At 38.2% G+C, this 11,652-nt stretch overlaps 1 protein-coding gene across 1 annotated transcript in view; it reads right to left on the reverse strand.

The window, feature by feature from the left end:
• Nucleotides 1-1,011: 1,011 nt before the first annotated feature.
• LOC107593797 (structural maintenance of chromosomes protein 6-like) overlaps nt 1,012-11,652 on the reverse strand; it is a 36,780-nt gene continuing 26,139 nt past the window's right edge. Inside the window, exons 18-27 of the mRNA XM_016283672.1 lie at nt 9,439-9,574; nt 9,268-9,348; nt 9,021-9,191; nt 8,659-8,796; nt 8,431-8,576; nt 3,414-3,539; nt 2,536-2,641; nt 2,158-2,310; nt 1,463-1,560; nt 1,012-1,316 (exon numbers count right to left, since the gene is read on the reverse strand). Coding sequence (XP_016139158.1) covers nt 1,226-1,316; nt 1,463-1,560; nt 2,158-2,310; nt 2,536-2,641; nt 3,414-3,539; nt 8,431-8,576; nt 8,659-8,796; nt 9,021-9,191; nt 9,268-9,348; nt 9,439-9,574 — 1,246 coding nt within the window. The 3' untranslated portion in view covers nt 1,012-1,225. The remainder of the gene's footprint in view (nt 1,317-1,462; nt 1,561-2,157; nt 2,311-2,535; nt 2,642-3,413; nt 3,540-8,430; nt 8,577-8,658; nt 8,797-9,020; nt 9,192-9,267; nt 9,349-9,438; nt 9,575-11,652) is intronic.

The following is an 11,652-nucleotide window of genomic DNA, read 5'->3' on the forward strand; positions in this document are numbered from 1 at the left end:
GGAGGGACATTCATTATATGGAGAATTTGATTGGACAACAATCTCTGTAGTTCATGACGAGACATTCATTTTTTTTTGGACCATTTTCCAAAGAAATACAATTAATTTTAAATGCATGTTTCTGCTATAAGTTGCCAGAGCTATTTCTCTATTTCTATTTCTAAAATTTGCAGTATTTCTGACTTAAGATTTACTGACTTAAGTTAATATACACAGACAAAAACTCACAAAGGTCAATTTCAAAACTCTGTAAATGATGGTTCAGTCTATATGTTTGAATATATTCTGACTAACATCTAATAGGAAACTGAACAATGAATGAGCAATGAACAGGCAACAATGTTCAGTCCCCAATTTGCACACAATCTATCATAAAAACCACAAATGTATGTCAAGGGGAACTGCCTCAAAAAATGACAGGATGTAACTAGCAATGACAAGTTGACTCAGCAAAGAGGAACCGTGAGTCAAGTAAGAGACTCAGAGACAAATGGACGCCATCATGTAGTCGCTACTGAAGTACAGGTTAAAAGATGATCACAGAACTGAATCACAGAGTGCCATTGTGACTGTATGTCATAAATTTTACTGGGAAACCACAATTTACAGTATTATTTGCATTCTGCCCATTCAGAAGCCGGATGAATGTCCGGTCAATGTTTAAAGATTCATAACTTTCTGTAAATACAAAAAAAAACAAACAGGTAATATGATTCTCTCTCATATCTCTCATGTGATTTCCTTCAACTGACTTCTCATTTTTCCATACTGTAACACCAGTAATACAAAACTATGCATTTTTGATGATCAAACAAAATAGTGACAGATTATTTTTGTTATACTAGAAACATTTACTTTTTTTTTTTTTTAAGTAGTTCAGTGATAAAAATAAAACAATGGAAGACTGAAAATGAAATAAAGCAAATTAACAGCAACACGCTATAACTGGCCTTTATATGCCTTATTCAACAGGTACAAATGCAAATAACATTGCAATCATATTTTTATAAAAACTAAAAACTATTATTTTAGAAAAATTTAAAGTGCAGAACAAAACAGAACCTGCAAATTTTGGTTTTAAATAACACAATTATTTATAAATGTAAATTTAAATGATCTTAGAAAAAAAGCCTGTAAACTTGTGCACATAGAACTGTAAAGTGCAGCTGTCAGCTGTAAGTACTTTGCCTGATTTGTCTTGATTTGCCTGATGCACAAAAGATGTTCAAAGGATAGCAGCATCTTTCTGGGTTGACTCGCTGCGATCAGGGTCATTCAGACGGTGGATGCGGATCAGGCTATTGACTGGCAGAGAACTGAGATACAGAAAGACCAGAACATTACATTTTTACTAGGACTATCAATTTAAAACTGTGTTATAAATGATACAAATAAGGCAATCATGTCTTCTAATCTAACTACATCTACACATTTCTGCATGAACACTAGAGAAGCTCTTTACCTCATGCTCTGTGGTGTGAGGAAAATAAACTGTCTGTAGCGCTGACTGGCAGCGATCTTTAGCATCATGTCCATGGAGATCCTCCGGTTCACCATGTCCTGAGAGAGCAAACACACAATACAGTGACTGCATGCTCTTCTCCAGGACTCCAGGCACCTGATTCTCCTTAGTAGCCATGATAAATATCTTACTGTATTCGCAAAACATGTTACTGGCTACTTCACATGATACAACAAGGAGTGACAGAAGTGTTAAACCTGTCTAAAATCCTGATTAAATGTAATGAGTAAATATTAATAAAATCCCTGAGAGACTGCTCAAAACTACTTTTACTGTTCGAAAGAATTGTGGGATTGGTAAGATTTAAACATTTTTTACAAGTCTCTTATTCTCACCAAGGCTGAATTAATTTAATCATAAATACAGTAAAACAGCAATATTGTAAAATATTACAATTTACAGTAAATGTTTTTTATTTGAATATATTTCAAAATGTCATTTATTTCTGTGATTCAAAGCTGAATATTCAGCATCATTACTTCAGTCTTTAGTGTCACATGATCCTTCAGAAATCATTCTAATGTGCTGATTTGCTGATAAGAAACATTTCTTATTATTATCAAAGATGAAAGCAGTTGTGCAGTTTAATATTTTTGTAAAAACATACTGAATGTACTGATGAATATACTCCTTACCATATACACATCAAACTCATCTAAAGCACGGAACGGAGCTTCAGCTATGGCCCACAGTGACAAAACGAAGCACACGGTAGAAAACGAACGCTCTCCTCCAGACAGTGAACGCATGTCACTCAGAGCGGCCTTACCACCCTCTCCTGGCTGAACCTGAGGAAGAGACAGATGACCGTCAACATGAGAAACTACTGTACTTTTAAAAAGTCACGGTTACTGCATGTAGAGTAAAATCCTGACCCCAAGGACATTTTTGAGAGCATAGGCTATTCAACAAAATTAAATTATACAAGACTGCATGCCTCTATGCATGCATCCGGTGTTTGTTCATCAAGAAAACAACTACATCAATGATGTTATCATCTTGCAATGTCTTACTGATATGGAGAGAGTCTCATTCTTATGATCAAAGGTCATCTTCCCTATGTATCCTCTCTGAGACAGCATGGAGTCAAAGTAGTACATACAGCGTACAGAAAGATACCTGGAAACACACAGAAACACAACCTACATCATTATCATCAGTACCCTAAAATCTGCACTAAAATGGACAAGCCCTTTGATATGTCCCACTGTAACTTGCTGTTTTAAGGCAAGACACTACAGGCAAAACCACTGTTTTTTTTTAATGCACTGGTCAATTCTGAGATTTTGGTAACATGTTGTTTCCGACTAGTGGAAAGAAAGCTTATTTTACTGCACTTTATTTTTGTGCATCTGATTTTTTTTCTGGCTGATGTAAAGTACAGTATTTTCTGATTTATGGAGTGATAAAATGATACCCAAAATCCCTGATGTAAAAACCTTTAATTCTGTCAACAAAATGAAAGATTCAATGGAAATGTATGCAAATTCTTGCTTATTTAACTAAATAATGGCTTATTTGCATTTTTAAACATGCCATTTCAAAAACTTGTAATATATAAAAAAATTCTTAATGTACCAATTCTTAATATAATCAATCAAATGGGGAAGTATGGTGACATTTTTTTAAATTAATTTTTTTATTCTAAAATCCCAATTCACCTGCATTGTCCTTAATAGGAAATTTTTCAACACAGAAAAATTATTCAGTAAAACTCATACAGTAATTTACCTCTGAGCCATATTAAAATATCAAAAGCAGACAAACAAAGGCTATTTCATTTGTGACCATTGAATTGGTGGTCTGAAGTTCAGACACATTAAAACAATCTATTAGAAAACATTTCAAATCAGTCAGCGAGAATCAGACGAGGGCCTCTAATGAAACTTACATTCTCAGTTCAGCGTAGACGTTGTGTCTGATGTTCATGATCTCAGTTAACTGGCGGATGAATGCCTCCAGACCCTTGAACTGTCGGGCTATGTTATTGAAGTTTTCCTTCGCCTCATGAAACTGCCTAGAAGATTCCATGACCAACAACTTCATCATTATAACATCATAACATATAAACCCCACCTGCATGATAAACAATGTAGATGCGTGAATAAAAATATGATATTGATATTTAATATTAAGGTAACACTTTACAGTAAGGTTCCATTAGTTAATGTATTAACTAGCATGAACAAACAATGAACAATACATTACAGTATTTATTAATCTTTCTTAATGTTAGTTAATGATAATATGTAATATTGCTACTGTGAGGAGCACGGAACGAGGAAACCAGGAGAACAAACCAAGGAATTTATTAACATCGCGGGGAATCACATGTAGCACAAGGAGTAGACATTCACAATACCGGACAACACTAACTAAATGGACTCAGACTTTTAAACACAGGATGACGAGGGACTAAGGAGACACACCTGGGATCATTGGAAATTAAACATGGGAAACACCTGGGAAGAAATCAACATAACAATAGGGCTAGGTATTGATTCAGATGTCCCGATTCGATTCGATTTGCAAGCTCTCGATTTGATTCGATTCTCGATTTTTTTGATTACATTCAGTGAATATAGTTTTAATACAAATGCTATTGATATTTCTAAAATTAACAGTAAACATCAGTTTAAAAATGGTGAATTGATAAAAATAAATTAAGAACCACATGCCTGTATTTTAAACCTATTCTTTCCTTTTTTAAACAATAATAGGGCCCTATAAAATGTTCTTAATTTTTCTGGTAATCAGATGAAGGGATAAAACATTAATTTAATTTATCCTAATCAAATGAAAATTAAACCCTTTTATTTTTTGGCAAACAAAGTGCTGCACAACAGAGGTTTACTGTTAAAATTAAAAAGAAAACATGTGATTATTCCTTTAAAAATAAAGATTTATTAATATTTATTAGCAGTAGTAGCATTGAGTCTTAAGACTGCTAAATAGTAATATATTCTGATAGTAGAACAGGGGTGGCGAACGTCAGTCCTGGAGAGCCGCAGCCCTGCACAGTTTTGCTTCAACCCTAATCAAACACACCTGAACAAGCTAATCAAGGTCTGAAAGGTTACCAGAACGCTACAGGCAGGTGAGTTTTAATTAGGGTTGGAGCTGTACTCTGCAGGGCTGAGGCTCTCCAGGACCGGAGTTCGCCACCCCTGTAGTAGAACGTTAAACTAAACTTTTATTTTGACGGGTTGCCGTGAAGAACTTCCAGCTGCAGTGTATGTGATATGATGGTAGATTTCTCAAATGAAACGGTAAAATGCTAATGAAGTGAATCTCAGAGCAGCTGGAGATGACATTCATGTTCATCTCATCATATATTGAGACGGCAGAAGCTGAAAACACAGCGAGCGTCATCCTCGCTTTAGTATGTGTGTAGTAAACAAAATAGTGTGCCGCGCCATCCGCCATTCATTCATTGCGGAAATCATGGCACCTTATGCGTGATATCAAATGCTTCCGCAGATTTATAGTATTACTATAGCATTTCACCTGAGCATTGCGAATCACGCGTATGGCCATGATAAGTGCTGAATGAATGACAGGCTTTCTGTTGTAACATCGCGCAAGGTAAATAAGGGTGACATCTAGTGGAGAAGACTAATGATAAGATTCACGTTAATCAGATATTGTTTTAAATGTGCGCTGAAATAAATACTGAAAAATATCGATTCGTGGCTTTTGAGAATCGATATAGAATCGACATCATTTTAAAAAACAATTAATCGGAAAATCTTTTTTTTTTGCCCAGCCCTACATAAACACCTGGGGAGCAAGACACAGACAAAACATGGAACAGAGTCTGACATAACGCCCCCTCCGGAAGGCGTGTCCTCACGCCATATAACATCCAACGGGGAGGGGAGGGTGGGTGCTCTGGAGGTACCTCAGGGAGCAGTACCCCTTCGGGGAGCCATGGCGGAGCAGGGGACTCGGGAGGCCATGGCGGAGCCCTCCCTGGGCGTAATGGGGGATCAGGAGCCCTCCCTGGGCTTAATGGGGGATCAGGAACCCTCTCCCTGGGCTTGACTTTGGATCAGGAGTGCTCCCTGGGCTTAACTGGGGATCAGGGTAGCGCTTACGTGGTGCTGGCACTGGAGGGTGCTCTGGAGGAGCAGGCACAGCAAAGCACTTTCGAGGAGTTGGCACTGGAGTTATTTTTGGGGCTGGAGCAGACACTGGAGCGAGCTCTGGGGCAGGCTCTGGTGGAACGGGCACTTGAGGGCGCTCTGGAAGGCACTTACGAGGAGCGGGCACTGGAGGGCGCTTACGAGGAGCAGGCACTGGGGCTGGAACCGACACTGGGCCAACATGAACGCTTGGCGGCCTTGCCATATTAATGTTCGTTGGGCTTGCCATATTATAGTCCGGCAGGCTTGCCACATTAACGCCCGGCGGGCTTGCCATATTAATGTTTAGTGGGCTTGCCATATTATTTGCCGGCTGACTTGACTCGGGAACTACTGGTTGACTTGGGTGAGCCACGGACAGCGGCGGGCTTGACTTCGCAGCGGCTGGCGGGCTGGTTCTGGCTCGGGGCAGGACGCTCTCCAGACACTGGAGGATTCCTTCCCTCCAGCACAGTCCCTTGGTGTCTGGGAGGTCCACGGGGCGATGGTAGTTGGCCCTGTGCCAGAACAGCGAGTTTATGGTGGCGTCATCGAGGGCCGTAGCTGCGGTGAGCCTGCAGAACACCCGCGAATACTCCACCAGCAGGAGATCTCGGCGAGCTAGGGCAATGAACCGAGTGGCAACTTCCATAGCCGCGGGAAAAACAAGGAAAACAAAAAACTTTTCAAAACTAAACAAAAAAAACTCGGGGAGTAGGCGCGCCGCTTACTTTCTGTTTTGGTCCGGTATTCTGTCACGGGGTTGCTACTCTGAGGAGCACGGAACGAGGAAACCAGGAGAACAAACCAAGGAATTTATTAACATCGCGGGGAATCACACGTAGCACAAGGAGTAGACATTCACAATACCGGACAACACTAACTAAATGGACTCAGACTTTTAAACACAGGATGACGAGGGACTAAGGAGACACACCTGGGATCATTGGAAATTAAACATGGGAAACACCTGGGAATAAATCAACATAACAAACACCTGGGGAGCAAGACACAGATAAAACATGGAACAGAGTCTGACATAATACAGTTGTTCACTTAATTCATGTTAATTCAGAGTGCATTAACTGTTAACAAGCACAACTGTTGATTTTAATAATGCATTAGTAAACGTTGAAATTACCATTAACTAAGATTACTAAATGCTGAAGAACTATTCATTCTTAGTAAGTACTTCATGAAATTAAGTACCTACTCATTGAGTAGGCGGTTTCGGACGCAGGAGACTAAGGAGACACATGGGATCATTGGAAATAACACATGGGAAACACCTGGGATAAAATCAGCATAAACACCTGGGGAGCAAGACACAGATAAAACATGGAACAGAGTCTGACATAATACAGTTGTTCACTTAATTCATGTTAATTCAGAGTGCATTAACTGTTAACAAGCACAACTGTTGATTTTAATAATGCATTAGTAAACGTTGAAATTACCATTAACTAAGATTACTAAATGCTGAAGAACTATTCATTCTTAGTTCATGTTAACTAAAGTAGTTAACTAATGAACCTTAATGCAAAGTGTTACCGATATTAATATAAATTCTGTCCAGTTTTATTGTGTTACTTTCAGTAAAAGTGTGGTTATTTTATTGGCTTGTGTTTTTTAAATTCATTATCACTAAAATTATTGAATTAAATTAAAAAGTCTCACAAAATTACTTTATATTATTTAATAAAGTAATAATTAATAATTTTTGGTTTTGGTTTTCGCCCAAGTACATCCAGAATTTTCGGTTTCGGCCCAGAATTTTCATTTCGGGGCATCCCTAATTATTATATTCATATACCACGGTATATATTAGTAGCTAAATATCTACAGTGGATCTAAAATATTAATAATTAATCATAATTAGTTATGGTTAATTATTCATATTTCCCCATGAGCTAAATTCGCTACACATATCACAAACAGTTTATTTTAAGAATTGAGGGGAGAATCAGAGAGGAAATATGTTTAAATATCTTGCAAAACTGTAAGACATGCAAGATGTAGATGAGTTTGTTCCTATTTTAGAACAGAGTTGGAGAAATTTAGCATTACATCAATTGCTCACTAATGGATCCTATGCTGTGAATGGGTGCCGTCAGAATGGGAGTCAGCTGACAAAAACATAATAATCCACAAGTAATCCACACTTTAATTAACTTTATACCATTGCTTTCGGCTAAAATAGAGTCCATAATCCATAATAACACTTCCTCCGGTGGAATAAAATCCATCTCCTTTTGCAATCTCACATATATGTTTAGAATTGCTTTGAGCTGTTTTTGCTTGTAAATGCACATTTCTCTCTTGAGTCAGATAAGGTGAATATTTCTCTTGAAAAAGCAGTATTATGGTAGAGCACTCGTTTGATGTTAAAAATCATTTTAATTATAGTTGTTGTATTTTTTATTAAAAACAGCTTTTCACTTCACAAATCATTAATTGATGGACTGGAGTGGTGTGGATTACTTGTGGATTATTATGTTTTTATCAGTTGTTTGAACTCTTATTCTGACGGCACCCATTTCCTGCAAAGGATCAATTGCTGAGCAAGTAATGTAATGGTAAATTTCTCAAAATATTTTCCGATGAACAAACTCGAGTAAATTTCAGTAAATATACATTTTTGGGTGAACCATTCCTTTAATGGTCCTGAAAATAGGCTTATTTTTTCTTCACATTAAATATAATTTCTTGTTTCTTTCTTTTGATTTTGGGGTGAAATACCACCCGGTCTCATTTGTTTGACAGCTGGAGACTGTGTCTATGTACCTGACGATAGTGTCTCTGTGTCCTTGTTGGTCTTGCTGTGTGTTGATCTTGTGTCTGAGGCGGCTGATCTCGCTGTCCAAACTCTTCGCTGTTCTCCTCACATCCAAGCGCTCGGGGCAAATTTCTAAGGCTTTCGCTATGGAAGCCTGTCAAAAAATAGATTCAGTCAAACAAACGGAAATCTCTTTATATCTAATGGATCAGTGTAAGATGTCAGGGTTTGGTCACCTGTAACAGCTGGTCCTTCTCATTCAAGTTCTTCTTTTGTGTCTCGATCATGTCCACATGGGCTTTCCGCTTCTCTTCATAGTGTTTTTTATGATGTTTACTCCTCTCCAACTCCTGATCACTGTTGCTCAATTGCTCCTACAAGCAATCATGTAAAAACAAAACTTTACTAGATTGCACACATTGATAATTAAGAATGTGTGCTGTTGTGGACTGTTCAGTAGTGAACTTGAAGCTCATGATCCTTAATTTAAAGCTTGACAGTCTGCCATTTTTAAACATTAGCTAAGAGGAATTAGGACTCTGGCGGTTAAAAGCTGTCCACTGATGATGTTACACACACTCTTGACATCTTCTCTAACCTTAATGGGCTCAGCTTCCTCTGCGATGCTGTTAAAAGCTTCCCTCTGCTGCCGGGAGAGCTGCTCAGCCTCCTCATATTCCCTCTTGTGTGTCAGCACCTGATTCCGTGCAGCTTCAAATTCCTCTCTACACGCACTTATTCGGCTGCTGAGCTCCTCCAGGTCCTCTTCCTGAACACGGAGCCATAATTAGACACAGAAACCCACAGAAACATTTATGTTTATATTGAATGAATCTGTTTGTTACCAAAGGTTTCAAATCTTCTGACTGAGGTTCCTCAACATTTTGCAATTCTGTCAGCTCTGCTTGAAGCTTCCGACAAATTTCCTGTTAGTCAAAATAAACAAAAAATACATATTAGAACATATTTGGTTAAAATGCTATGATGTGGTCTGTGCACGGCATGTATTTAATGACCTGGGCTTTCTTGTGTTCTTCATAGGCTCTGCGAAGAAGAGTTTGGTTCTGCTTCTCGTTCTCAGTGACCTGCTGCATGTCCTGCTGAAAGCGATCCAAATGTGTTCTCTGGGCATGTAAAGCAGATTGCAAATGTCTGCAGAACAAAGAAAAAAAAAGGTTTTGATCTTTCTTGGTTGTTGATCAGATTAATAGAAAACTGTCCACATGAATATGAATTCTAAATCCAAGCCAACATCAAAATTAATGAAAAACATCCAAATAAAATACAAATATGGGGGTACAAAAAAAGGTAATGACAAGGTCTCAGTGCAGACGGGAGGCTGGACAATGCACAATTAAATGATCATGTTGAATGTTGGTTTGACATGTTGAATTAGTGTTGGCTTGACAAAGAAGATACAGTTTGAATTTTAAACTGTTACCATTCAAAAGTTAAAGGGGTGGTTGACTGCTTTTTTCTAGGCTTGATTGTGTTTATGGGGTGCAGTCTTACATGAGTTAATACTTTGTTTTTAAAAAAACGCATTATGTTTCACATAATATACCTTTATTCTACACCGCTGTCCCTTCTCCGATTAACGCTCTGATTATTTCCTGGTTTTATGAAGCCCTTTCGTCATAAATATGCGATGGGCTCAGATTGGTCAACTGGCTCAGTGTATTGTGATTTGTTAAACCGCCTACTGCACGTCTAAACGTCACGCCCCCTCAGCTCAGTGGCACGTGCTCCGGTTGTATTGTAAACAATGGCGTCATCAATATTGCTTATCAGTTTGAGCCCGAATGAGACCCAGAGAATATTAGTGAAGAGGATCTTGCAGAACCTGTGCAAGCACGGCCCTAACAGGACGTTTCAGAATGGTGTGTTTTTTTGTTTGTTGTTGTCTCATACTTTTAGATGCGCTGTTATTTGTAAATGCTAGTGCTTATGTTAGCTTCTAATATACAGTTTTATCCTGATTAAAGCTTTAATACAGCAGAATACATGATTGTGTTGTAGCACTTTTGTAAATTGTTTATTTTGTAACAGTAGGAAGGGTTTGACAGCAAGTACTACTCGCAACTACAGCAACCGCGTGCGCATCCATGTTTAACGCTTCTCGTAGCTATGTGAAAAATATTTGTCTGTCTATACACAAAGTGTATAATTGGAACAGTTCATTGATGGAGCTGACGAGCTGATGATCTGGAGAGAGAGAGAGAGAGAGAATACAGCACGCAACTGCATGCGCGTCTTTGTTTAACACTTCTAATAGCTATGTGAAAAATATCTGTCTGTCTATACACAAAGTGTATGAATGGAACAGTTTATTGTTGGAGCTGAGCTGATGAGCTGAATGAGAGAGAGAGAGAGAGAGAGAGTGTGCAGAGCAGGGGACGTGAGGAACAGGATTAAGAACCGCTGCTTTAGAACATTGATTTTGAAACTTGTGATTCCATTAGAAATGTTAGAAAACAGAATCGCGATTCATATTTACATTACATTTAGTCATTTAGCAGACGCTTTTATCCAAAGCGACTTACAAATGAGGACAATGGAAGCAATCAAAATCAACAAAAGAGCAATGATATGCAAGTGCTATAACAAATCCCAGTTAGCTTAACGCAGTACATGTAGCAAGGTTTTTTTTATTATATAATCAATAAAAAGAAAACAAATAGATAGAATACAAAAAGAGTAGAGAAGCGGTAGAGTGGAAGTCTAAAAGGGGCAAGTTTTTTTTTTGTAAAGAATATAATTAAAATAGAGAGTGCTGGAGTTAGAGGGTCAAATAAAGATGGAAGAGATGTGTTTTTAGCAGATTCTTGAAGATGGCTAAGGACTCAGCTGCTCGGATTGAGTTGGGCAAGTCATTCCACCAGGAGAGAACATTTAATTTAAAAGTCAGTGAAAGTGATTTTGTGCCTCTTTGGGATGACACAATAAAGCAACGTTTACTTGCTGAACGCAAGCTTCTAGAGGGCACATACGTCTGAAGTAATGAATTTAGGTAAAGGGGTGCAGAGCCAGTGGTGGTTTTGTTGGCAAACATTAATGCCATGAATTTAATGCGAGCAGCAATTGGTAGCCAGTGCAAATTGATAAACAGAGGTGTGACATGCATTCTTTTTGGCTCATTAAATATTAATCTTGCTGCCGCATTCTGGATTAATGGTAAAGGTTTGATAGAACTGGCTGGAAGACCTGCCAAGAGAGCATTGCAATAGTCC

This window comes from Sinocyclocheilus grahami, unplaced genomic scaffold (assembly GCF_001515645.1).
Source record: "Sinocyclocheilus grahami isolate Dianchi unplaced genomic scaffold, SAMN03320097.WGS_v1.1 scaffold176.1, whole genome shotgun sequence".
NCBI classification, from domain to species: domain Eukaryota; kingdom Metazoa; phylum Chordata; class Actinopteri; order Cypriniformes; family Cyprinidae; genus Sinocyclocheilus; species Sinocyclocheilus grahami.